This window comes from Armigeres subalbatus, chromosome 3, assembly GCF_024139115.2.
Source record: "Armigeres subalbatus isolate Guangzhou_Male chromosome 3, GZ_Asu_2, whole genome shotgun sequence".
NCBI lineage: Eukaryota > Metazoa > Arthropoda > Insecta > Diptera > Culicidae > Armigeres > Armigeres subalbatus.
In genome coordinates, this window is record NC_085141.1 from 35,909,267 (window position 1) to 35,935,735 (window position 26,469).

The 26,469-nt window shown below is 38.5% G+C and overlaps 1 protein-coding gene and 1 long non-coding RNA gene across 2 annotated transcripts; both read left to right on the forward strand.

Annotated features, from left to right (window-relative positions):
- The first annotated feature begins 483 nt into the window (after nt 1–483).
- On the forward strand, nt 484–19,984 carry LOC134219376 (uncharacterized). Its single transcript, XM_062698097.1, has 7 exons — nt 484–617; nt 681–773; nt 2,894–3,348; nt 3,927–4,104; nt 4,869–5,056; nt 5,119–5,290; nt 17,326–19,984. Exons 1-7 carry the CDS (start codon nt 554–556, stop codon nt 17,781–17,783), a joined length of 1,608 nt encoding a protein of 535 aa, XP_062554081.1. The 5' UTR covers nt 484–553; the 3' UTR covers nt 17,784–19,984.
- A 4,200-nt stretch (nt 19,985–24,184) lies between these two features.
- On the forward strand, nt 24,185–25,994 carry LOC134220033 (uncharacterized). Its single transcript, XR_009981748.1, has 2 exons — nt 24,185–24,701; nt 25,085–25,994. It is a non-coding gene; the product is annotated as an uncharacterized LOC134220033 (long non-coding RNA).
- The last annotated feature ends 475 nt before the right edge of the window (nt 25,995–26,469 follow it).

Sequence of the window (26,469 nt, forward strand, 5' to 3'; positions counted from 1 at the left end):
TCGTGCTTTATTGATGATGCTAACCTCTCAAGCAAAGCTTTCCAAAGCTTCAAATGTGGAACACGAAAACTAACACACGCGCTATACACTGAGATTAACTTCATGGTAATTCAAACTACATATGTGTGGTTATTTTCACTATGCACCAGTATTGTAGAAAGTACTAAAAAATCGGTTGAATTTACTAAATTTCTGTTATTTTAAACATATTCATTATAATTTATTTATTGTAATATTAAAGGCACAGTGCTGTTAAAAAAACAGTGCAGCGTACCAAATATCATGGTAAAAAGCACTATCATTATTCTTAAACTAAGCGTGCATTATCCTTCACATTTATTGCACTCTACATTTTACCGTGTCTCTAGTATTTTTGAACAGAAAAGACCAACGATATTCAACCGAAGTTGTTTTTCTGTCAAATTAACTACAATTGTGTGGTATTTTGTATCAGTGTTTGCTTACGATCGGTCCGCCATTTTCTGATTGTCTTTAGTAACAGCGTAAGTGCAAGACGTGAAAAAAAAAATCTCCCGTGAAAACCAGCAGAAAAATGGAAATTGAAACGAAAGAGGAGCTTGTAGAAATAATTGTTGCACAGGACGAATTATCCGATGGTAAGTATTGAAATAAACTATAAAAAAACATTTTTATTCTATTATATCTCACATTTTTTTCAGATGCTGATCCGGATGTTCCCGAGAATGAAGCCCTTCGGTATTTGGTTACCGAAAGTTGGGGCTTGGATGCAACTGTGTACGAGATTCTAATTGGTAAGTTTTATAAAAAAAAAAAGGATGACGAGAACTGAATTCGATTTTACTCCCGGAAGAGGAAACTCATGTTTTTTTCAACAATCCGTTCAAATCCTTTGAAGGATCCTTTAGCGCAATGAAACGGAACAAGGTTCCCACTCAATACAGCGGAACGGCGACGGAAAGGGCAAATTTGACAGAAAATACATGGGCTAACTGTCAAATTTTCCGTTTCCGTCGCCGTTCCGTTGTATTGCGTTAGGGGCTTTAGTCCACATATTTTCTGTTAAATTTTCCATTTCCGTCGCCGTTCCGCTGAATTGCGTTTGAGGCTTAACGGTAACGGCAAAATGTAACAGAAAATATATGGGCTAAGAGCCTAATCCTGCCGTTACCGTTGCCGTTCCATTCCATTGCGCTGAAGGGTTTATCCATCAAAGGATTCGAAAGTATTGTTGGACAAAAACTGAGTTCTATTATGATTGGTTATGTTGGTCCTATAACGAACAACCATAGTTGGCACTAGAAGCATAAGTCAAGATTAAGATATCTATTCCGGGAGTACTAACGAATATGATAGTTCTCGTCATCCTTTCCTCTATTCCGTTATGTTATCAGCCCGATTATGTCAGCAAGAATGTATTGTTATTCTTCCTCTGAAAAAGATTTACACTAGAGACAGACTCATGGTACAAGTTAACAGATTGTTTTTGATGAGGACAATACTGCCGCGACAAATATAGCTGTCCCATATTGCTATAGGGTTCATATATCAATATAAGAAAGTTATGTTTGCGGCGGTAGATGATAGAAAATTATTTTAAGATAATTAGACGATGGTATGAATTCCCTCCATCGATCTTCAAAATAGTTAAGGATGGAAGAACTGCTGCACTTAATTTAAAAATGGATTTTTTTTTAAATTGCGTGACAGGATGCAGATTTATCTGACGGCAGTGGATATTTTTGCAATGAATTTCAAATAGTTTTTCTCTATGATTGCAGCTTGTTCTAGAAACAGCTTCAAAAAACTTCAATACACCCCCCAATAAAGTTGCAACAAGAAACTCACGTGCTTGCACGCTGTAGGTGACTTTGGTTATCGAATTAAAAAGGTTTAGAAGTGATCACTCCCGTGAAGTCACTTGAAGGGTTGAACAAAAATGAAAGTTTTCAACATAATAACAAGAGCATCATTCAGAATAAGAGTAAGAAGGTCCTCTTTGCGCAACTCTATATAATAGACTCTGGATAATTATTCTGTCCTCTGAACAGTGCTACAGTCAAACCTCCATGAACCGATATCGAAGGGACCATCACAGTAACCTAAAACATATCGTTTAGGGTCTGTCTCAATTGGATAATTAAACTGAAATTAAACTTAAAAGTGACATTTCAATAATTATCAAATACCCTGCTCGCAGAGCAAGATTACTTTTGACAGATATCGAATCATTTTCCATCGATGTCCTATTGGAATTGCTGGGTAGCACCAGCCATTCTTATAACGGGGTGATTTTTTAATTTTCGAACTGTCACTTTTAAGTTTAATTCTCCAAATGAGACAGACCCTTAGGGTCTGTCTCAATTGGATAATTAAACTGAAATTAAACTTAGAAATGACATTTCCATAATTATCGAATAACCCTGTTCGCAGAGCAAGATTACTTTTGACAGATATCGATTCATTTTCCATCGATGTCCTATTGGAATTGCTGGGTAGCACCAGCCGTTCTTATAACGAGGTGATTAATTAATTTTCGAACTGTCACTTTTAAGTTTAATTCTCCAAATGAGACAGACCCTTAGTATGATATTGTCGGCGTAGCACCAACTTAGAATTCGGAAGTCGGGACTTCCGAACCGAACTTTCTTCCGAATTTTTATCTGTCAAACTAATTGATGCGTTGTTTAGCGCATTTTTAGGTGAATCCAACGCACTTCATCCGAACTTGGGAAAGTTGCCTGTATCCGGAGAAAAATCTAACTTCGGTATGAAAAGCGTTCTAACTTTTATCCGGATAGACAATATAATTTGCTTTAATGAGTCGATATCGAGTCATAGAACATCGACTCATGGTGGTTTGACTGTATTTTTAGATTTTTCTTAAAGCACTTTACCTTTACCATATTTTCAGCTCATGGTTATACAATGGATTACCTCAAGATTTTGGACGAAAAGGCTCTTAACGATGTGTTCTCCATCACAAAATGGACGGCTCATAAACATGCACTCCGTCGAAGACTAATATCGTGGGATGAAAGTGTGCTTTACCAAGAGGCTGGTTCAGAAACCGTAGCTAAAACAAGTACCATAACCACCGACCAAAGCCCACCATCGGAACCAAAGGATCGGAAACTTCTTCCGACGAATGTTACCACGGCTCTTTTGGACAACATTTTGCAGCGAAATGAAAAAGGAAAGATTGTTTCGAAATACTACCAACTTCAGCATCGGCTCGATAAGCAACATCGCAAATACTTGGCGCACACAATCGTGGATTATTACATTGCAAACCAAAAATATTTTTCGCTACCGGATATGGAAAGATTTGCCGAGCTCATTGTGGACCGTTTTCCTCCAGAAATAGCTGTAAGTAACATAATATCCCCATTCAATGAGCAGGTTGAAGTCGCTAGAAGTTTTTCCCATCCCATTCGTTTCCATTAGTCGACAAAAAAGAACGAGCATGGTGGGATGAACTTAGAGCGACTTCAACCTGCTTGTTTGACGGGGAAAATATTTCAAAAACAAAATATGATCTTTGTTGATTTAATTTTTAAATATTCTCTGCTTTTGTAAGCAATAGTTAAAGCGTCGTTGCAAGCAAACCACTTGCAGTGAGAATTCCGTTGAGGAATTTCATTAGTGTTACGTCTGATCATCTGTGGCGAAGAGCAGCTACTGCACTAGGAAGTGCTCTCAGAAATCATTTGCTCGCACATGCGATGTGCACGCAACGTCTGACGAAGTTTCTTGTCAGTCTATCTGTCGGAAAACTAAAACATCCTCGCAAACTAGCATTGTATCAATTATGAAATATGTTCTCTTTCTTATCAATAATGTAAATTAGTGTCTACAACAATAGCGAAATAGAAGAAATACTTTTTTTTTCATAAAAGCAAGTCGTTTTTTAGATTCACTTGATAATTTAAAAAAATTCGTTTCAGATGACATATTACAATCCGCGTAATATCTGTGCAAATAAAAGGCACCCATCCGGTATGTTGTACGACCGTTTTCACAACAGGAAGAAAAGTTGTATTACAAGCATTTCTAACGTACCAAAAGTTGAACCAAGTTTTCATTCAGAACAAAAGCTGGCGGCACTGGAATTATCTGCAACAGGTAAAAAAAGAGCTTCACAATTCAATACCAAATTTTCAAAGCGACTCATCTGCTTTTGTAAACAACGATTCGAACGTCGATTTGACGAATCTGATAGTTCTCCCATGCAAACCAACACGATCAATACCTAGGTGAAAGCCTCTTCTACATGTTTATGGTATTGGTTTGCTTGGCAGTGCTCAAATTGACGTTTAAATCTTTGTTTATAAAAGTAGATAAGTCGTTTTGAAAATTTCGTATTCAATTATTCGTGGTCAGAACGTAGTAGCCGAGGTAGTAGCCCTGTTCAATGAGAGCTTGGAATTATTATCGTTATTTTTTGCGTTCGTTGAATCATTTTAATTTACACAGAAACAGCGAATTTTTGTTCATTTTACCTTGTTCAGGTGTTCGTCATGAACAGTAAATTTAGGCAGAGTGTATGTAATTAAGAGTGGTGATACTGTCAAAATTAGAACAAAATTCATCTGTCATTCCCATACAAAATCGTGTTCCAAACGAGCAGGAGACCTGTCAAATACGGCACATGTCGCCACTCTTAATTACATACACTCTGAATTTAGGTAGTTTTAAATTAATTGCCAGCTTTAAGTCGACAGATAACTTGAGCATGTTGCTGCAACTTCAATTATATATATTTAGGATGCCTCATTGAACAGGATTGATGTTAAATGTATTTGTCTATTGAAATAGTAATATATAAGACACGCAGAATTATTCTTATAGGCATTATATTACATAATAGTCAATATTTTTTTTTATAGAAATTCGTCGGTTGGAGTCAAGTAAAACTTGGCTTCGAAACAATTGTGCACCTGGTCATCTAGTACTGAGCCAGTGGAAACAGTCAATTCTACTGCGTTTGAGAAGTATTCACCTCGACAAAGACATAAACAAATCAACAGTAATGTCTGAGTGGCCTCGGTACCTTGATGAAGACGGCTACTTACTGGTAAATATTTCATTGTAACTTTTTACCGAATAATACATAATGAATATTTTACTGGCTTCTAGGTTGATGTCGACTTTGATTATCTATTTCAAAGAACAGGCAAGTCTAACAAGCTGTTGGAAGAATGGGAATCATTCTGCTCGATTTTTCTTGAATACCTTTCCTCAGGGGACGTCAGGGACGATAATTCACGTCAGCTTCTTTGTAGGCTTGAAGAAGACGATCACCCAGAAGGTAATTATGTAACTGGTTGTGGGAAGATCCATTAATTACGTAACGCAAAAAAATGCAATTTTTAACAACCCCCCCCCCTGTCACTTTTTGTATGAAGTATCTGAAATTTTATTATGAGTCGTCACACTTCATGCAACCCTCCTCCTCCCTCTTTAGCGTAACGTAATTCATGGATGTTTCCTAACAGAGTTTATTTTATAAAGTAGCGCAATGAATGAAGTCAATCTACCTATTCAACTTTCACACTGTCTACCTACCGAGCAAAGTAAACAAATACTTGTTGGTAAGGCGAAAGTATTGTTATCGCATAATGATTATTATTTCTAAAAAGTATTAGCGCAGACAAACAGACATAACACTCGTGAAATTCTTATCGTTCAGTGATTTACATGTCAATTTAAATAATCATTAGTTGGCCAATCGATCACTCGTGGCGCGCGCATTGGATTTGCTCGGATTTGACGTTTGCTCACTATCGCCATTTAGTTCGTGATTTGCCCAACTTAGTGAAAACAACAGATGTCGTTAGTGTTTGTACGACGATGAATTTAATGAGCGAATGTTCCATGTGTTATTTCTGTTTGTCTGTGGTATTAGGTTTGTTTTAGAAACAACTTGAAAACACTTCAATATCCCTGCCCTTCGGTTCAGAAAGGGGAATGGGCGCGTTCTGCCAGGTTGGTCGAGGCAGATTTCTATCGAGAACAAGTTTGATATGGACGTTCAAAAGTGCCTGAATGAAATATTAAGCTTGTGAGGATCGCTAGAAGGTGGGATGAAAGATCATTCGTCTATAATTTATTGTATGTAAAAGAAATTTATTAACAGCATAATATGTAGAATATCAGCTTCCACACTGATATTCTTCCCTCCCCCTTCATACGGGAGCTTGGCAGAAGGAAGGTCGTGCGATATGTGCCATCACAAATATTGCCCTCCGCTCGCTTTCAAATCGACTTCTATAAAAACATTCTTCATGCCTGCCGTATCCTAACGGAACTATCAATTCTATACTTTCGCCTCTAATGCTATCATGAACATGTACGTCCAAGTTTGGAAGATGATATTAGCATTTCCATATCATAATATGTAGTTTAAAACGAAATTGTTATAAATTTTACAAATTATAAATCTTACTCGCGTACTTTGATGATCTTATCTGCACCCGTCGAACCATTCTGAACGGCCGTCGTGAGAATATAACCTTTGAATACCAATAATCCATGATTTCTCTTTTCTATTTTCATATATCAAATATTTAACAACACGAAAAAAATTGAGAGGCGGTCCACAATAATTAAATGGATTTTCCACTCCCATGTGCCTTGGACTAAAACTGGCAAAAATGAATCGTAATTCCTGAGAAACAACACAGGTTATGTATAAATGAGTAGGCACCTAATACACTACTATCGTCAAGGTAAGACATTTTTTCCTTTTGTTTTAAAGCATATGTCTCAAACAATGTATTTAAACCCATCAACATGTCGGGACGGCATGTAAGACGAAGTGACATTGTACGAAACATTCTGCATAACTATGACTAAGGGATATTGAATATGTTTACATCTTTCGAATCAATATAACAGTATCTCAGTGGACAACATGATCCTTGTACGGTTCATGAAATACGTGTATGTAATTACGTAGAAAACATTAACTGACTAAAACAGACAACTTCATTCACATATATTTAATAAAATAAAATGACAAGATGACATCAAGCAGATTAATCTACATACTTAAGACTGAGAAAATCGGAAAGAATAGATATCAATCAAACTCGTAAATATAATAGCTTTTGAACCAGTTCAACAGTGTCTATATGGACAACATGATCCTTGTACGGCTGGAGAATTGCTTCAAAAGTAATAAGCTTGTCTTTTTTACGTACCGAAGATTGAATACTATCTTATGTCTAATAAAAAAAACTCTCGATTCAGTTTTTTCGATGAAGTATTGGGCAACATGCAGCATGCGAGTCGAAAAAACTGCTCCGGTAGATTTTGACCACCCATAATAACAATAGACATCTACATTACATAAAAAAATGACAACATGTTTTGACATTGACAATAAAATGACAAAACTGACTTAAGAAATCTTACGAAGTTTGTTACGAATAGACTCATTGACTATATAACATGAACGTAATTCCCTCCGATTCAGTTGCAACAGCGTCTTCTTGGACGACATGTTCCGTGTACGGCTGGCAAACTGCTTTGAAAGGAATTATGCAACGAGATCATCAAAGGCCTGGCGCAGAGGTTTCTACTCTATTCAGAGTCCCGCCAGTAAACCTTCAAAAAAAAAAAAAAAAAAAAAACTTGAAAACACTTCAATATACCCCCAATAAAATAGCAACAAGAAGCTTACTTGCTTGTTGTTTGTGGGTAACTTAGTTATCGAATTTAAAAGCTTTAAAAGTAAACACTCACTTGAAGGATTGAACAAAAATGAAAGTTGCCAACATAATAACAAGGGCATTATTTAGAATCAGTGTAAGCAGATCCTTTTTGCGTAACTTTAGAATATAGAGGTAATAAACTATAGGGGATGATTGTCGCTGCGGTTCCCTTTGTTCTCGTTTCCAAACATGTCGGGTACACAACTGTCAAAACGTACTGATTTTTCCTTCGTTGACATTTAGCGCCCTATTTTTGCCAGCAAAAGATGTTTCGTGACTACAGCAACAATCCTCCTCCATAGTTTATTACCTCTATTAGTTTTACTTATCATAAACTTTGGTAATTAACATTCAAATTTTGCTATTGTCAGATTTTCTGGATATGATACACTACGCGGCGTTTGTAATGTTTCCAAATGGGTACTTGCACAAAACTTCACGCGGCGAATGACTGTCGAAAGGTACGGCCGCGCCAAACGATACACCGCAATGCTATTTACCCATAAGAATCAAGTAAACGGGGTGCAGAAAGCACGGTTGTACCTATCATGAAGGGTTTGCCGCGTGCAATTTTAAGAAAATCAGGCAATATCATTCTTCACATTCATTATACACGCTTAGATTGGTTTACCTATTTATGGGTACTACATTCACTCATATAATGGGTAAATGCAATTCTACCAATATTATTAATAAAACTCACCCAAAAAGTCGGTGAAAGATACTGATATTCTGAAGAAATCGACTTTACCTATATTTGAGTAATCTCATTCACCCATATTTGGTTGAAAAAATTAACATAAACAAATCCGAACTGATGGCGGCCATGTCACGGTGGTCACCGTCATCGCAGTAGTTTTTAAAGTTCCCTTTTCTATTATTTATGCGCGCCATAAAATCGATATCCGTTGATGTGAGTGCTCTCCATATGAGGTAACTATTTTGTTGTATTTAATTAGGATTACTATGTTTTTATAATATTGAATTTCGATAACTTTCAGGTCACAACTCGCAGTTCTCGACGAGCTTCTCCAGCTTTGATCAGCAGCACCATATCAACCTCCTCACTGGCGACGAAAAACGGATACAAGTTCCCGAACCATGAATTGGTCACAGCCGGCAAGCAGTTTACATCCCTGTGTGGTACCAGTGCTTCGGAATCCTCCAGCGACCGTCTCAGTTTGGGACCCCTGGTCAACTCGAACAAAAACTGTTAGTTCCAACATGCATTCTGCTCCGTCTAATTGTTCCCGATCGTATTATCGGGAGAACCATAATAGCAAAGCAACATGATGAACTGACAGAAGTAACTGAAAGATTAATCCAGACGGCAGGGTATTTCAAGAGTTAGAAAGAGGATACTGATACATAGTTTGTGCCAAAGACCTTGCCAAAGACTATGTTATTTTGCTACCATTCGATACTGCTGCTAACCCGGATTGCCAAGATTGGTATGTTATTTAGTTTAAATTTCATAGTTGATTGAAGTAATTTAGGATTTAATTATGATTTTCAATGTTTCCCAGATCTTGTGTGGTGAAGGATGTACAATCGTTTAATGGATCGATGCAACAATTTATCGTAAAACTAATAGCAGCCAAGCTGTCACAAGTTCCGGAATGGCATGCCTTAAACTTCCACAACATTATTGGTGCTTCTGTGGCCAGCTATCTTGTGTTCCGGAGATTGATGTTTATACCACCATACTGGCGTGAAGCTGTTGCTGAGGGATGTTCCGGTTAGTCCGCGATCACTGCCATCTGTTCCTGCTGTTGATTATAAAGGAGTAGTCAAGCATCCGGCAACCTCGCCGGCAACGAGAAGGTTTAATAAATTATCGAACTAGGTATATAATGTAAAATGTATGTCTGCAAGCCAATAAACGTTTTGCTTTATATTTATTAACTTATAACATATTTTGCTTAATTAATAATCTTATCCAATACGATTTTTGAAACCAAAACAAAAAAATATCACCCATATTAGGGTAAATTTTACCTATAATAAAGTACCCATAAATAGGTGAACATTACCAATATTTCCATGAACCACTTCTACTCAAATATGGGTGAATGGTACTTCACCCATAAATAGGTATGTGCACTTTTTCGAGATTATGGGTACTGTTCACCCATGTTTGGGTGAACTGAACTAAGCGTGTAACTTACTATCACAGACAAACATACATAACACTTGGGAAATTTTCATCGTTCACTGATTTACTAGCCAATATCAATAATCATTAGTTGGTCAACCGGTCACTCGTGGCACGCATGTCTGTTACTATTGTACGAGTTAGTGGTATTCCGTTTAATAAGGTCATCCATAACACAGCTGCGATCGGCTGACGATTTTAGACCGGACTGATACAACGATCAATAGAAAAATGTTAGGCGCGGTTTACACCAACAGTGAGTTGCCTGCAACTGCCTACATACTGTCTTGATTTCGATTGTTAAGGTTGGTATCGTGTTCAAAAGAAATTTCTTTTTCTATCTCAATCACATGTTAAATTCCGTTCACTGAATCGGAAAAGTAAAGAATCGATACAAAATTCTTACAACAGTATCCACATGAAAAGAACAAAAAACAAAATTGGCATTTGTAAGGTTCCCACGCAAAGTAATGGGAGCTGTCACTTTACTTTCGGAAAAATATTCTGCTCGATTATTCCGTAAGTAAAAGTGACAATTTGCTCCATGCAGATCAGTTGTCAAAATTCCTCTTGGTAATATTGAACAAAATTCCGTAACCTCTCTACTTTTTAAGTCGATACTGGCCTTTAGTCCCATCGCTGAATGTCTTCATGGATAGTCTAATGCCGTAAAACCTCGCTCATTCATTGTTCCATTCATGTTTTTTTTTCAATTCAAATTTTCAATTAAATGAAATCATTATGGTGCTGCAAAAAAATGCGCCGTAATTGCAAAGGGGGTTGATCCGTAGATAAAATGACGCATTCATACACCAAAACAATTGAAAAATATTTGAATCTCGTGATTCTGAAACATTTATTGTCTATCCGGATAAAAGTTAGACCGATTTTTATACCGAAGTTGGATTTTTCTCCAGATACAGGCAACTTTCCCAACTTCGGAAATAGTGCGCTAGATTCGCCTAAAGATGCGCTAAACAACGCATCAATTAGTTTGACAGATTAAACTTCGGAAGAAAGTTCGGTTCGGAAGTCCCGACTTCCGAATTCTAAGTTGGTGCTACGCCGACAATATTTTCCCAGCAGACGCGCTAGATTCATTTTTTATACTAGTCAACTGTCAAAAAATTAAAACTGGTATAAGAGTGAAATCAGGAGTGATTCAGTTTCATTCCAAATTTTCGATCACTATTCTAGTTTAAATTTGGAGCCAAATAGAACAAACTCGCTGGTTTCTCCAGCAGTGTTCTATTCATGTTTTTCAAATTTTTAATTAAATGAATAATCATCATGTTGGCGCCAAGAAAGCAGAGGGGGGACAACGGATTTTTTTCGTATGGACTTTGGCAAGTATGACAGTCACCTCTTATTTGGTGCATAAATTTATACTCCAATGTCAAAATGCTCTTATACTTTCACGTATTGGCGGGGTATGCGTGAACATTTGTATTGTTTACCATTTTTATAAGAGAGAGTGGTGTCGAACGCATATATCAAATTAAAGAATGATACGATCAAAAATATCTCGGAAACTGGAAACTCGGTTCGTGGAACTGCAAATCTCTCAACTTCATCGGGAGCACACGCATACTCGCCGATGTGCTCAAGGACCGTGGATTCGGCATCGTAGCGCTGCAGGAGGTTTGTTGGAAGGGATCAATGGTGCGAACGTTTAGAGGTAATCATACCATCTACCAGAGCTGCGGCAACACACACGAGCTGGGAACAGCTTTCATAGTGATGGGCGATATGCAAAGGCGCGTGATCGGGTGGTGGCCGATCAATGAAAGAATGTGCAGGTTGAGGATCAAAGGCCGGTTCTTCAACTTCAGCATAATCAACGTCCATAGCCCACACTCCGGAAGCACTGATGATGATAAGGACGCATTCTACGCGCAGCTGGAACGTGAGTACGACAGCTGCCCAAGACACGACGTCAAAATCATCATAGGAGATTTGAACGCTCAGGTTGGCCAAGAGGAGGAGTTTAGACCGACTATTGGAAAGTTCAGCGCTCACCGGCTGACGAACGAAAACGGCCTACGACTAATTGATTTCGCCGCCTCCAAGAATATGGCCATTCGTAGCACCTACTTCCAACACAGCCTCCCGTATCGGTACACCTGGAGATCACCACTGCAGACAGAATCACAAATCGACCACGTTCTGATTGATGGACGGCACTTCTCCGACATTATCGACGTCAGGACATATCGTGGCGCTAACATCGACTCTGACCACTATCTGGTGATGGTTAAACTGCACCCAAAACTATCCGTCATCAACAATGTTCGGTACCGACGACCGCCGCGGTACGACCTAGAGCGACTGAAGCAACCTGATGTCGCCACTGCATACGCGCAGCATCTCGAGGCAGCGTTGCCGGAAGAGGGTGAGCTCGATGGGGCCCATCTTGAGGACTGCTGGAGTACAGTTAAAGCAGCCATTAACGACGCAGCGGAGAACAACGTCGGGTATATCGGTCGAAGTCGACGGAACGATTGGTTCGACGAAGAGTGCAGACAGATTCTGGAGGAGAAGGACGCAGCGCGGGCGGTTGCGCTGCAGCAAGGTACCCGGCAGAACGTGGAACGTTATAGACGGAAGCGGAGACAGCAGACCCGCCTTTTTCAGGAGAAGAAACGCCGCCTGGAAGAAGCGGAGTGCGAGGAGATGGAACAGCTGTGCCGTTCTCAAGATACACGCAAGTTCTATCAGAAGCTCAACGCATCCCGCAAAGGCTTCGTGCCGCGAGCCGAAATGTGCCGGGATAAGGATGGGAGCATCTTGACGGACGAACGTGTGGTGATCGAAAGGTGGAAGCAGCACTACGAGGAACATCTGAATGGCGCTGAGAGTACAGGCAGTGAAAGTCAAGGCAGCGGAGGAGATGACTACGTCAGTTCAGCGGACGATGGAAGCCAACCAGCCCCCACCTTGAGGGAAGTTAAGGATGCCATTCAACAGCTAAAGACCAACAAAGCAGCTGGTAAGGATGGTATCGGAGCTGAGCTCATCAAGATGGGCCCGGAAAAGCTGGCCACTTGCCTGCACAAACTGATAGTCAGAATCTGGGAAACCGAACAGCTACCGGAGGAGTGGAAGGAAGGGGTTATATGCCCCATCTACAAGAAAGGCGACAAACTGGAGTGTGAGAACTTTCGAGCGATCACCATCCTTAATGCCGCCTACAAAGTGATATCCCAGATCATCTTCCGTCGTCTGTCACCATTAGTGAACGAGTTCGTGGGAAGTTATCAAGCCGGCTTCGTTGACGGCCGCTCGACAACGGACCAGATCTTTACTGTACGGCAAATCCTTCAAAAATGCCGTGAATACCAGGTCCCAACGCACCATCTGTTCGTTGATTTCAAGGCGGCATACGACAGTATAGACCGCGTAGAGCTATGGAAAATTATGGACGAGAACAGCTTCCCTGGGAAGCTTACCAGACTGATCAAAGCAACGGTGTATGGTGTGCAAAACTGTGTGAAGATATCGGGCGAACACTCCAGTTCGTTCGAATCGCGCCGGGGACTAAGACAAGGTGATGGACTTTCGTGCCTGTTGTTCAACATTGCGCTAGAAGGTGTCATGCGGAGAGCCGGGTGTAACAGCCGGGGTACGATTTTCAACAGATCCAGTCAATTTATTTGCTTCGCGGATGACATGGACATTGTCGGCCGAACATTTGCAAAGGTGGCAGAACTGTACATCCGCCTGAAACGTGAAGCAACAAAAGTTGGACTGGTGGTGAATGCGTCAAAGACAAAGTACATGCTTGTGGGCGGAACCGAGCGCGACAGGGCCCGCCTGGGAAGCAGTGTTACGATAGACGGGGATACCTTCGAGGTGGTCGAGGAATTCGTCTACCTCGGATCCTTGCTAACGGCTGACAACAACGTTAGTCGTGAAATACGAAGGCGCATCATCTGTGGAAGTCGGGCCTACTACGGGCTCCAGAAGAAACTGCGGTCGAAAAAGATTCGCCACCGCACCAAATGTGTCATGTACAAGACGTTAATAAGACCGGTAGTCCTCTACGGACATGAAACATGGACAATGCTCGAGGAGGACTTGCAAGCACTCGGAGTATTCGAGAGACGGGTGCTTAGGACCATCTTTGGCGGTGTGCAAGAAGACGGTGTGTGGCGGCGAAGAATGAACCATGAGCTCGCCCAACTCTACGGCGAACCCAGTATCCAGAAGGTAGCTAAAGCCGGAAGGGTACGATGGGCAGGACATGTTGCAAGAATGCCGGACAGCAACCCTGCAAAGATGGTGTTCGCTTCCGATCCGGCAGGTACGAGACGGCGTGGAGCGCAGCGAGCGAGATGGGCAGACCAGGTGCAGAATGACTTGGCGAGCGTGGGGCGTATCCGAGGATGGAGAGATGCGGCCTCGAACCGTGTATTGTGGCGTCAAATTGTTGATTCAGTGTTATCTGTTTAGATGTTAACTAAATAAATGAAATGAAATGAACGATCAAAAATATACAAAATGCGTTAAAATGTAATGTTATCGTTTCCATTCTTGACCGAAATATGCTGATAAATAATTATGTGCTGACAAGAAGCTTCATACTGGGGAGAAACACACGTTAATGCCATTTTCGAATCCTCTGTGCGTTTTACAGCATTCTCACTGACGGTATTGTTTATATGCTATAGACGATGCCGTTGTGGTAGTGCCGGAATCATTGACTCGATTAGTGGCAACCAGAATCTGACACCTTGACACCCGCCTGCAAGAAAGGCACCGTAATTGCAAAGTGGATTAATCCGTAGATAAAATGACGTATTCATACACCAAAACAATTGGAAAATATTTGAATCTCGTGATTCAATCGTGGTTCAAATCTGCAGAAAATAGAACGGAGCGTTATACCAGTTTTATTTTTTGACATTTGACTGGTATAAAAAATGAATCTGGAACAGCTGCTGGGAAAATGAATGTTTCAGAATCATATTCAAACTGACAGCCCCGAACGATTTGAATCACTGCTGATTTTACCCGAAGTGTACAGAACGTAAGAAGTTTCTTTAATAAAAAATAATTCATAATAGCCTATTCAGATTACGCCATTAATGACATAATAATTGGCGTTTCAGGGTAAATACGCTTTATGATGTCATTATTTACGTAATATTCCATACATTTTGCGCTGTCAAAAGATACCCTCTAAAAAGAATTTATTACGAACAATTATTACGAGAGAGCTTCCGTTCTAACTGGAATGCAGGGAGAAATTCAACAAAACAAAACTGACAAGCGTCACGCTCTCTTTACCAGAGAGAAAATTCTCTCTGTTTTCATTTCGTTTCAGTAGTTGACAGTCATGCTCTTTCTGTCGCACCAGGGTCGAATGCATGTTAGATGGAAATCTTCTGAGCGCTGAAGAATAATTCGGATTGTGATGGTTTTGTGGAAAGCATTTTATATGATGAAAAATAATGATGATAATTATTTATTCTCCACTTATTCAACATGAATTGTTTAAAAAACAGATGCTCTCTAGAATTAACATGAAGTATTTAACTTAAACCTAGATTTAATAGAACAAATCGAATAAATTTTCAAAGTTCAAGGGCCAATGCGGAAGACAATTTAAAACGTAGGAATGGTTGTAAAACGAATATGTTTCATGAATAAACATGATTTCATAAATTGTTTCAATTCTGCTCCTTGAATGGCTTAATATACTTTGGATTTCAACATTTTTTACGTGGGACAACTGTACGATTTGAATGGGTTTATACATATAATTTATACATATTCATCCAACATCCAGTTTAAATTATATCACATTGACACGATTCGATTTTGTTAGAAGCTGTATCATTGATTGTCGAGTAGAACGCAATGGTTCAGTTTCCATTTTGAAAAAAAAATTAAATTGCTGGGTTGCCCTTCATACATGGAGATACTGGTGGAAATACATTTTAGTTCGATAATATTTCTTGAAAATTGGTCCAATCGTCCTTTTTTTATTTATTTGTGAGAATTCCCAAAAGTATCTAAATTTTTCTATCAAATCTCCGTTCGATCATAGTACAGAATCAAAATATTTTTTAAACTTAAACATAAATTGAGGAATAGTCTGATTCCCCGAAGAACGGCACACCCAACTAATGAATGTAGCTTCGCTCATTATCCTTAATGAGAGCTTAAAATATTCTTCGAAAATCCCTTTTCATATTTTTTTTAATATTTTTTTTCGTAGAATTTTTGTTCAGAAAAAAATGTTCGATTGTCGCCACACAAATGCTTGATTTCGCAAATTAAATTTTAAAACTCTCCTTGAATTCAACCCTGTATTAGCGTGCAAATGAGGAAGCATGGAAACGTCAAGATATATTATCTTGCTGCAGTCTGAACACCTCGTAATAATTGGATACCCTCTCACTTAACAAAGTCATAAATAGCCCAATCTGAATAGGCTATAAGCATTAGAGTGGGGCGTCATGGTCATTTTTTCAAATCAATGGTTTTTCGAAGCCATTCTGGGTCCTGAACAACTGTGCAGAATTTGGGACCGATTGGTTGCTCCCTCGCTTTCCGCATCGCGTTTGAAGTTTGTATGGAAATTAGTATGGGAGAACGTATATTTCTATTACTAGAGGTTTCAGTTTATCGTAAACCAAGTAGCACATTGCGTTAAAGTATAACCCAAAGGATGCCGAAAAACTTTGCTGAAGAAGGCACGTTGCTGGAACGTCCACGAAAAAAGTTATAACGTTTCGAACATTGAGTGTTCAAACCATATGCAAAAAATCGTTTATTCTGCCAGCACTGCCATACTACGTAGACAAATAATTTAACTGAGTGTTTTTTTCAAAATAAATTAAATAATTGGGCTTTAGAGCTAATGGGAGCTATTCGGAATTATTTCACAAAGAAAAAAATCCGAAAACAAGGAAGATGGGTTTTGCCTTTTGATAACCATAGGTTGTCCGGTAGTGCTGGCAGAAACGTTGATTTCTTGCATATGGTTTGAGCAATCAATTTTCAAAACGTAATAACATTTTTTGTAGACCTTCCAGCTACGTACCTTCTTCGGCAAAGTGTTTCGGCATCTTCCAAACTATATGCTAACATATTGAGTCACGTGATTGATGATAAATTGAAGCCGCTAGGTGCAAAAATGTAAAAAAGTACGTTTTCCCATACTAATTTCCATGTAAATTCAAAACGCGATGCGGCATGCGAGGTTGCAACCAATCGAGCCCATATTTTGCACAGTTGATTGGGGTCCCAAAACGATTCAGAAAAACCTTGATCTCACTTGATCGGACGAAGTTTGCGTTTTTCCATACAACTGCGCCCCACTCTAATAAGCATGTTCATACTACACCTGTACATATAATTTCCACATTAACAACAAACACAAACAATTAGATGAATGAAATGTAAACATGATTTTGCAAACAATGTATGTAACCTAACTTCGTGTTATCGATTTTCTTTTTTCAGATACAAGAGACTTTGTCCTTTGTGTAGCATTCCACGGTCTCGTCAAACCAGTAAGAGCATCATCAAAAAAGCTTTCAACAATTCTTCAAGCACAAATCGATACTTGTAACATTTGTGAAACCCAAGAAGAACTTATTGAATCGCTGAATTCGCAAAGAAGTGAGCTGGAATCAAAAGGCGTACAATTTTCGCCAAGAATTTACGCTGTTGGTCAAATCGACAATTTTGAGGGTTTTTTTGTCGTAACTAATAAGCTGGTCTACAAGCTACCATCTCTCATACGTTGCCTGGACGTTGTCGTAAAGCTGAAGTTTGCCTTGGATCTGCAGTTCCCGGAGAGCAGTGAACTGTTCTGGGTGTTTGTCAGTAAATATTTTTACGATATTGACTACACTCAAAAGTCGAAAAACACACAAATATTGCAGTTGCTTGCCTTCCTGGAATCACACAAGAAATGAAGTGCCTTCTGGATCACCTAACATTAATTCATGAAACACCATCTAATTTCAAACACCATTCAAATATAAATGCTTAACATGTGTTCCAGTAACATAATTTCCTGATATAAACCGTACCAAGAGGCATAGAAAACCATATGTGCAGAGTTCTGCAAGACTGCTGCTAGCAAAGTGATCTATAATACACCGTTAGCGATATAACTTCCGAAGTTCGTGAAATATGAAATTATTCGAAATTCAAGATGTATTATTAACTTCAAATAAATATTTGGACGCAGTATGTTAAGAAAAATATTTTTAAAATTTTTCTCTCTCGATTCTACATTTTATTTAAGGTCAACTTTCCCAAAGAACCAAAGAACATTGGATCAATTCTTCAGCCCGGTTCACACGTGCAGCACTTTTTAAGTTTTTGTTTTTTTAAATAGTTTGAGGCTTCAAAAATGTGGTTTCTTTGAGAAGTTGACCTTTAATGAGTCAAAAAATTGACTGGCAATAAAACGAGAAAGTTTTGATGGGGCGAACTGAACATTCTACATGGAAGTAGAACTGACACCTTCAAAGTAAAAAACGTAAATTCAAAATCATCAAATCAGGACATATTGTGTTGTTTTCGTGTTACCACGGTGCGTAATTATAAATCGTTAGGAAAAGACCAGCAGTAGACAGAAATACTATAGAAGCCGAGATAGGAGCAATAGTGAACGTCGAAAGTGTGTAACAAAAAACGAACGGTCATGTTCCCTGATTGATAAAGTTGATTGGTACGACACATTGTGTATTAAGAAGCGTCCATAGCTTACGTAACGCATAAAGTGGGGCAACTTGTGGGGAGGGGTCTTGTAACAAGTGTGACTATCTATAAAAAAAATCAGATGCTAAATAAAAAAGTTTGGTTTTGGAGTGATCATATAGCCTTTACGTATACTCAGTATACGAGAAAGGCAAAAAGTTCGATGTACATGTGTGAAAGGGGTATTCATTTGCGTTATGTAATTAAACTTATTTTATTCATGAAATTTTCTCTATAGAAAACGTCCATAAATGACGACGCCTAAAAAGAAGGAAAAGTAAAATAGGTTACGATAGCATACCATTATGAGTTTAATTAATTTCATAGTTTATAAGGGTGTCCAATCTACAAAGTGACCTTCACGAGAGTAGTGAAAAATAAACTATTTAAAAATCGTTCTAATTGATTGGAATTTACTTATTTTCAATTCGATCAAATATAGAACTGGTGGTTGTATGAGTATCATGTAGTTGATATAAATCTGAAATATATTCAATTTGAAACAGTTCATATTGATTAAAAATTTAGGGTGTGCAATCGAAACTGTCCATATTGCCTCTAGTCTAGAAGCTAGCCTCTAGTTAACATATGTACTTCTTTTGTTATACGGGACATATTAAAATCGTTGTTGATAAGATGATTATTCGATGGGTCACCCATACATGTGTATACCGTAAATAAAAATAACTTTATATGGCTGGAGAAATACTTTTGTAAATAAAATTTGAGAATCACGGTAAAAATAAAAATAAACTATAGAACAAACGACTTCATGTTTGATTTAACTATAGAAAGTATATTTTACCATACAAGATGGTTTTCTCTTTTGACCATGCTAGTTTATTTATAACAGTAAAATAGTTCTTAAATTAACCGTTTAAGCATGGTAAAAGTAACAGATTTATCTTATAAAATTAACAGGCAAACGTTAACAATCAATAGTTTAATTGACAATTTTGTAGTAGATATTACCATGTTAGTGCAAACCTGGGATAATAGTGAAAAATACAATATGTTTTGTTGAATTAAATATGAAATCACTTCGGTTGAAAAACGTTGGTGCTGGTCTGTTAAGGCTCTATAAACCGTAATCAATTCGATAATGACGATGATTTTATCCGAATCCGCACTAATACTAATAAAGTTTTGAACTAAATTCAATATTTTAGGGCTATTTGTCGACTTACCTCCATCATAGCATATTCATTACATTTTCATATCAATTTTTCACTTATCTAAATTATCAATTACTGAGGAATTGCTGAAAAAACGCTGAAAACTGCCTTTTTTCCTGAGTCGGCATTCGTATTTTTTCGAACGCATACTAACTCCGAACGTTCGGAGCAAACACGTACACACGCACTTGATTTTTCACTTGATCTTTTTCCACTGTTTCCTTGATTTAATCACTCCTAAAACATATTCACTAACTGAGTTTCACCTTTTATTCAATCTTGACTACCGATTATTTCACTTCACGTCCAAAAACTGTCAAAAACTGCTTTTCGAAAATCGAAGTGATAGACAAATTTGAAGACCGTATTGTGAATGCAATAAAATGCGGAAGACTCAAATTCACTAGCGCAATAAGTGAAATGGTGAGTACAAAATCTACGCGATGCAACTTCATTCAATCCGAACAATACAACGTATACGCCAGCCAGCACGCAAACAAAGGTGTGCATACAAAAGAAAATAATCATCTCCTCTCCGTTGCCAGATTTATTTATTGAAAAAAGTCATTGTTGTTTGTCGGACTGAACAAATATACCAGAAATAAATATTTAAACATGTTATGTAAGCTTCTGTTGCATTCCAAATGGTGAATAAATGTTTTTAAACCGATAAATACCCATATAATTGATACATCGCGAACATGTGTTATGATATTGAATAAACATTTCGTCAAGTCTGGCAACATTATGCATCAGCTGACATATTTTTATCACCCCATTTCCACCCACACCAGTTGTAAACAAAATTTATCTATTGCTGCTGCACTTTTCCGTACCAATTGCCTCACTATTACAAACAAGCGATACAGTCATTAATTTTCAAAATATTGTGATGGAGTCTTGAGCCTTAATTTAAACCCCTAAAATGGTATTTTCCACTGCAAAGTTGTTTTCAGTGTAGAGACCGAAGCCGATGACTTTATCCGCTCGCATCAACACAGTTGTAAAAATTTCATCGTTGGAAATAAAAATCGCATTCGTACATGCTTTCTCGTGCGCTCGTTACGTTTGCTGCCATTTTTTCCTGCTTTGGAAGGAAAGAAGAGGCGTGTCATTGAGGCTAACTGCTTATTGGGTTGGGTGGTTTGGGTGGAATGATGGTGTAGTTTGGGCATTTGGGTGATTTGAACATAACGTTCGTTTTCATACACCTCATTATTTCCATATTATGCGGCTTTTTTCCATTGATATTTATGTGAATTGTGTTGTTAATTTTCACAAATGTACTTGTACAATTATTACACAAAGGCATGCAAAATCAATGTATGACATACAACTAGATTTATTGAACTTTAATATTACATTGGTGAAAAAACACTACGTGGGAATCGGCCCTAAAATAATTGTAGACGCGCTGTCTGGACAGTTAATCCATATTGTATTTTATAATGTACAGTATCCCCCCGCTTATCCGGACCTCACTAATCCGACGACTCGTTAGTCCGGATCTCGCTTATTCGAAATTTTCCGGATTAAAAAGTATCAACACCCATTTAAACACATTATGCTGTCAGTTTTCAAATTTGTGCTGTGCTTTTGTTTTGATTCATTTGTATGGATTTGACAGTCGGATTAACGAGAGAAACCCCGTTAGTCCGGCCATACATTTGTCGGATCAGCGGGGGTATACTGTATTTTTTAAAACGTGCCGCTGCGCTAATTATTGTACTATTTACCCACGATCGCATATTTGTATCATATGCATTTTTTCCTTTCTCGTACAACAAAGTTGTACCGAAAGGCTATATGATTGCTCCAAAAAAACTTTTGATAGAAGGCCCGGAGACCCATAGTGTTATATACCGATCTACTCAGCTCGACAAACTGAGGTGACGTCTGTTTTTTTTTTTGTGTATGTATGTGTATGTGTACAAATTTTGTAGACACACGTTTTAGAACTTAGAATTATCCGATTTACTCGCAACAATTTGCATTCGACAGGGAATTGTTTGCTATTGAAAATAGGCCCGATCATTGCTTTTCGGAATTATTGAAAAATCATTGTTTTTTCCCACAGGTCCCCACGGAAAAAAAATCAAAAAACAATTGTTTTTGAATGGTGGCAAAGCAAAAATATTAAAAATGATCGAAAAAATGTGATCTATTCACCCAAAGAGCTTTTTTGACCTTTTTAAAGTGATTTTTTCAATATATTTTATAATGCACGAGAAAGGCACCTTCACCGCTAGGTGGATTAATCTGGGTTTTATTGTTACGGTAACTAACAACCCCTATTTTCTATTGTAAAACTTCCATTTACAATAGGATTTATGGTGGAAAACAATATTCTTAATTGTTATTCTGTTGTGAGAAACAATAGAGTTTATTGTAATTACAATTAAATTTATCGTATTGTTACAATACTTTTTATTGTAATTCTATTGGACTTTTTTATTCGGGTATTTTTCACTTTTTCGAAATTGTATACAGTATCCTCCCGCTGATCCTTTCCTCTGATGGCAAAGTGTAAGCTAATTCTGTTTTACGCATAGAATATCTACTAATATTTTATCATTTCCAGTTTAGTTAAAATGCTTGCCTTGGACTGGTGTGCACCATGGATTGACAATTTTAACAGCAGCTAGTTCCGCTTCTCGCTTTCCGCTTCCTTATTTTGCCGGTGAAAAATATAGCTGCCATTTTCAATACTTCGAGAAAAAGGACGCCTTCAAACCGGAACGAAACGACTTCGAGGCCTTCTCCCAGTATGCAACCGCTTGATTTTTCTGGCTAATGATAGCATATGTTTGTTCAGGAAGTGCCAATAGAAATTCTGGTGGAAATTTGTCACCAGGTGCTGAATCCGAGGCTGAATCTGTTTTAGGAACCAAAAGCCGAATCACCACCAGTCTTTCACGGCCTCTGAGCAAATCATCGCTACTGATAAAACGCGTCAACATTTCATCGGTATCAGAAAAAAGATCGCCGGATATAATCTCCCACCGAAAACATCGGTTTTTCAACCATCTGTTGAAAAAGTAACAAATCCGAAATCAAAACACAACACCACGGATCATTCACGTTGAAGATTACGGCACCGTTCCCATCTATGCTACTGGGAAACTTTGATTGTAATCATCATCGATATTATTTTAGCATAAAATAAAATAAAAGTCATTCAAATGCCTTGTGTTTTTGTATATTCTTTTTTATAACCAAAAAAAAACTTAACAGAATGCGTTTGGTTTATAACGCAAACCACATGAATAACATTTGCAGTAGCATTTAGAGTATATTGGAAAAGCCAAATAAACTATATTAGATGTGCATTCATTTTATATGTGCGTTGCACATAAAATTAAAGAGCCATCAAATTCTCAAGTTTTATGTGCATGATTCATAAAACGTATTTGCAAAGCTTGATTGCAAAAATATATGTGCGTTGCACATAAAATTTAGATGGTATTTAAGCTCAGTGTAGGATAGGATGTGCCAATTAGTCATTGAAAATCGTACCGGTTGCTGATTGGGTGAAAATGACAATCGATTACTTCGATCGGCGGTATCGCATTTTCAAAAGGGCAGCTTATTATTACCTTGGCCGTGTTGCTGGGTAAATAAATTGAAATTTATGAAAAAATTCAAAAGATTGCTTTTTGTTTTTTTTTTGGTAAAATTTATTTATGCCAGACTGCAAATAATGTATGCATGATTGTCTAGTGTTATGCTAATTTAAAACACTTGATTTGAAGCATTATTTATCAACTTTTTACCCATTTCACTATAAAACTCATCTAATTCCATGTTAAAACTTTTTTCTGATAGTACGTAGCGTCTTTCACTAAGAATAATGGAAGAAATGAACGAGAAAACATGATTTTTTCACATATATTGTTCGGCGGATTTTGCATAAAAATTATTTGGAAGCACTGGCCACCACCTCGTCGAAGCAATCGACTGAGGAAACAACAAGGCAGTCGCAATTCAATTGGGTCCTAAAGACCTACCTCGTTTATGGTTGCAAACGATAGTGCATCGGTCAAGAATACTTGTACCGTTGTTATAAAAATTCTGGTAAAATTCTAAATCAGTAAAAATAATATTTTCGTGTTTAGGACATTTTAAGGCAAATTTTGGGCTGTGCAACATTTCAGAACGAATGAACCATCAGCCCATAACGTCAGCCCCATATATTAACTGACAAAGGTTGAGTCAAGTGCCCTGCACTCACAAAAAACTCCGCATTATATTCATGAGTTTACACATGGATTTTTGCAATGGGGGTAGCGAAATGGATTCCATATTTTCGACATATATATTCCATGCGTACACATGCATTGCATGTATGTTCACACATACTTTCCATGTGGGTCATAGTATCCATGTGTGAATTTGTATGCAAATAAGTATGTGCCGACGCATGATATGCATATTTCAAAATACATGGATTTTTGCCATAAAGTATGTGTCGATTTTCCTGAGTGTGTGGTGTTTTGCTAATGCGTTTGAATCCGTACGTCAAACAAGACCGAAAATGTCGAGGAAGCATTTTTCATCTATTTTTCAATTTCAAATTAAGCAATGTTCTTTTCGATTTTTGAGTCTAGAGAAAAACTGACACGTTTAGAATGATTACCTTCATCGTTTCCTTAAAGAAAATCGAATATCGATTCTTCATTTTAGGACCCAATTGTCACCCTAGATTCAGACGCTGTCAGTTATTAACATTTACGCATAAATTGCTTGCCGTGCATAACTGGCAGCATTGATGTTTTCTTTTTTTGTTGAGCTGTCATCGGATCAGTCAACATCGTCAATCCTCCTGTTCCGTGGGTTCCGTCGGTTGTTTCTTTTTTACCGGCTGCTTCTCTTTTCATCAACAAGGGCATCTTTTTACTCCAGGCTCGACTCCAAGTGGACAATACGATAGCAACTTTGATCTGATTTGAGGTATGAAATTCATCCATTATTTTCATGTCTATTGTAGAAACCTAATACAGTGATCGTTCGCTAATTGGGGCACGACCTCACCCCAACTAGCGAATGCCGTTCGCTAATTGGGGTGCTTTGACAAGCTTCAATGTTGTTTACTTTTTGCATTGAACAAAAGAAAAATTTTACGCGCCAGAAAATATCGATCCCGCCAAACACGGAAACAAAACGTCAACGCGTTTTTGACATTTTGACGTTTTTGACGTTTAGCTGCTTTTTAATTGGGTTTCGCCCCAATTAGCGAACCCCCAACTAAAAAGCGCCCCAACTAGAAAAACCCCAATTAGCGAACGTTCACTGTAGTATTTTTTTCTGACCTAATTACAAATATTTTTTTCCAGAAATAACCTGCTGAATCAACACCTAAAGCCGATAAAGCAACTGATAATGGATCACAATTTGACACCTCTATAAGCAGCCACACCAAACACCATCAAGGCACCACGAGTGTACGTCGAACCGCTGGGTGGTAGCGGCAACAGCACCAACAGTTCTCCACAGCATCCTTCGGCTACGACGACGATTTCGTCGAATGGTAATGTGAGTCACTGCCGTACACGTAAATGCCGTACGCATCTAACGACGGGGGCGCCGGCGCCAGGTGCTTGGACTCCACTAACTATCGAGTGGCAAACTAGTCGGAACAATCCGTTCTCCGACCCGATTGAGTACGTACTACGAATGGCGAAGGCGAAGGATCAAGAGTTTAGCGAGGTTTATCGCGGTCCTGGCACAAGACACACCATCCAAAATCTGATCTACGGCTTGCCTTACCTATTCAAAGTGTGCCCCGTGCGAATCCGGTCCGCAATTCAAAGAAAATGGCAAAGAAAATTCACGGCGTATTTTCCCCGCTTTTTCACCATCAATTGACCTCGCACAGGATCCCGTTCGAGTCTCATCCGCGTCACTCGGCCCATGACGAGGTGGACGGTGAATCCGGCACGAAGTACTACGCCGGCAACGTAGTGAACCGGCGAGGTGAGTTGATCCGCAACAGTTCCGATTACCACCATCATTCCGGATCGACATTGTGGGCTAGTCCGAATGCCGGCGCTACCGCGCAGTCACTGCTCCATCTGCCCAAGGGAGGCAACTTGGTGCAGACGATCGTTTTATCAATTATTGTTGCAGCTTTTCTCAAGTGGAATTCCAGAATCAGAGCGCGTAATATTGTATCCAGAATTTGCTCTGTTTTTATGAAACCTCAAGGAATAATTATAAGAATAAAACATACATATGCTATACAAACGTAAGTATTAATTATTACACAACGAAAGAAATTGCAAAAAGAATCGAAAGCAAAAATTAAACGCAAGGTGTACTGTTGTACAAATTCTCTTAATATGGTTTGATTTTAATTTCCCTCCTCCTTAGCCGTGCGGTAAGACTCGCGGCTACAAAGCAAGACCATGCTGAGGGTGGCTGGGTTCGATTCCCGGTTCCGGTCCAGGCAATTTTGGATTGGAAATTGTTTCGACTTCCCTGGGCATAAAAGTATCATCGTGTTAGCGTCATGATATACGAATGCTAAAATGGTAACCTGGCTTAGAAACGTCGCAGTTAATATCTGTGGAAGTGCTTAATGAACACTAAGCTGCGAGGCGGCTCTGTCCCAGTGTGGGGATGTAATGCCAATAAGAAGAAGAAGATTAACTTCAAAATAAGGCTTATTGTTTGAACCCACGAGAGTGGATTATATGCCAACCTTCTGTTGTAGTGTATG

Excerpts from the sequence above, each read along its gene's own strand:
- LOC134219376 (XM_062698097.1), top strand. The coding sequence starts at position 554 with ATGGAAATTGAAACGAAAGAGGAGCTTGTAGAAATAATTGTTGCACAG. Across the intron at positions 618-680 it reads ACAGGACGAATTATCCGATG|ATGCTGATCCGGATGTTCCC; the intron begins GTAAGTATTGAA and ends CATTTTTTTCAG. Across the intron at positions 774-2,893 it reads TGTGTACGAGATTCTAATTG|CTCATGGTTATACAATGGAT; the intron begins GTAAGTTTTATA and ends CCATATTTTCAG.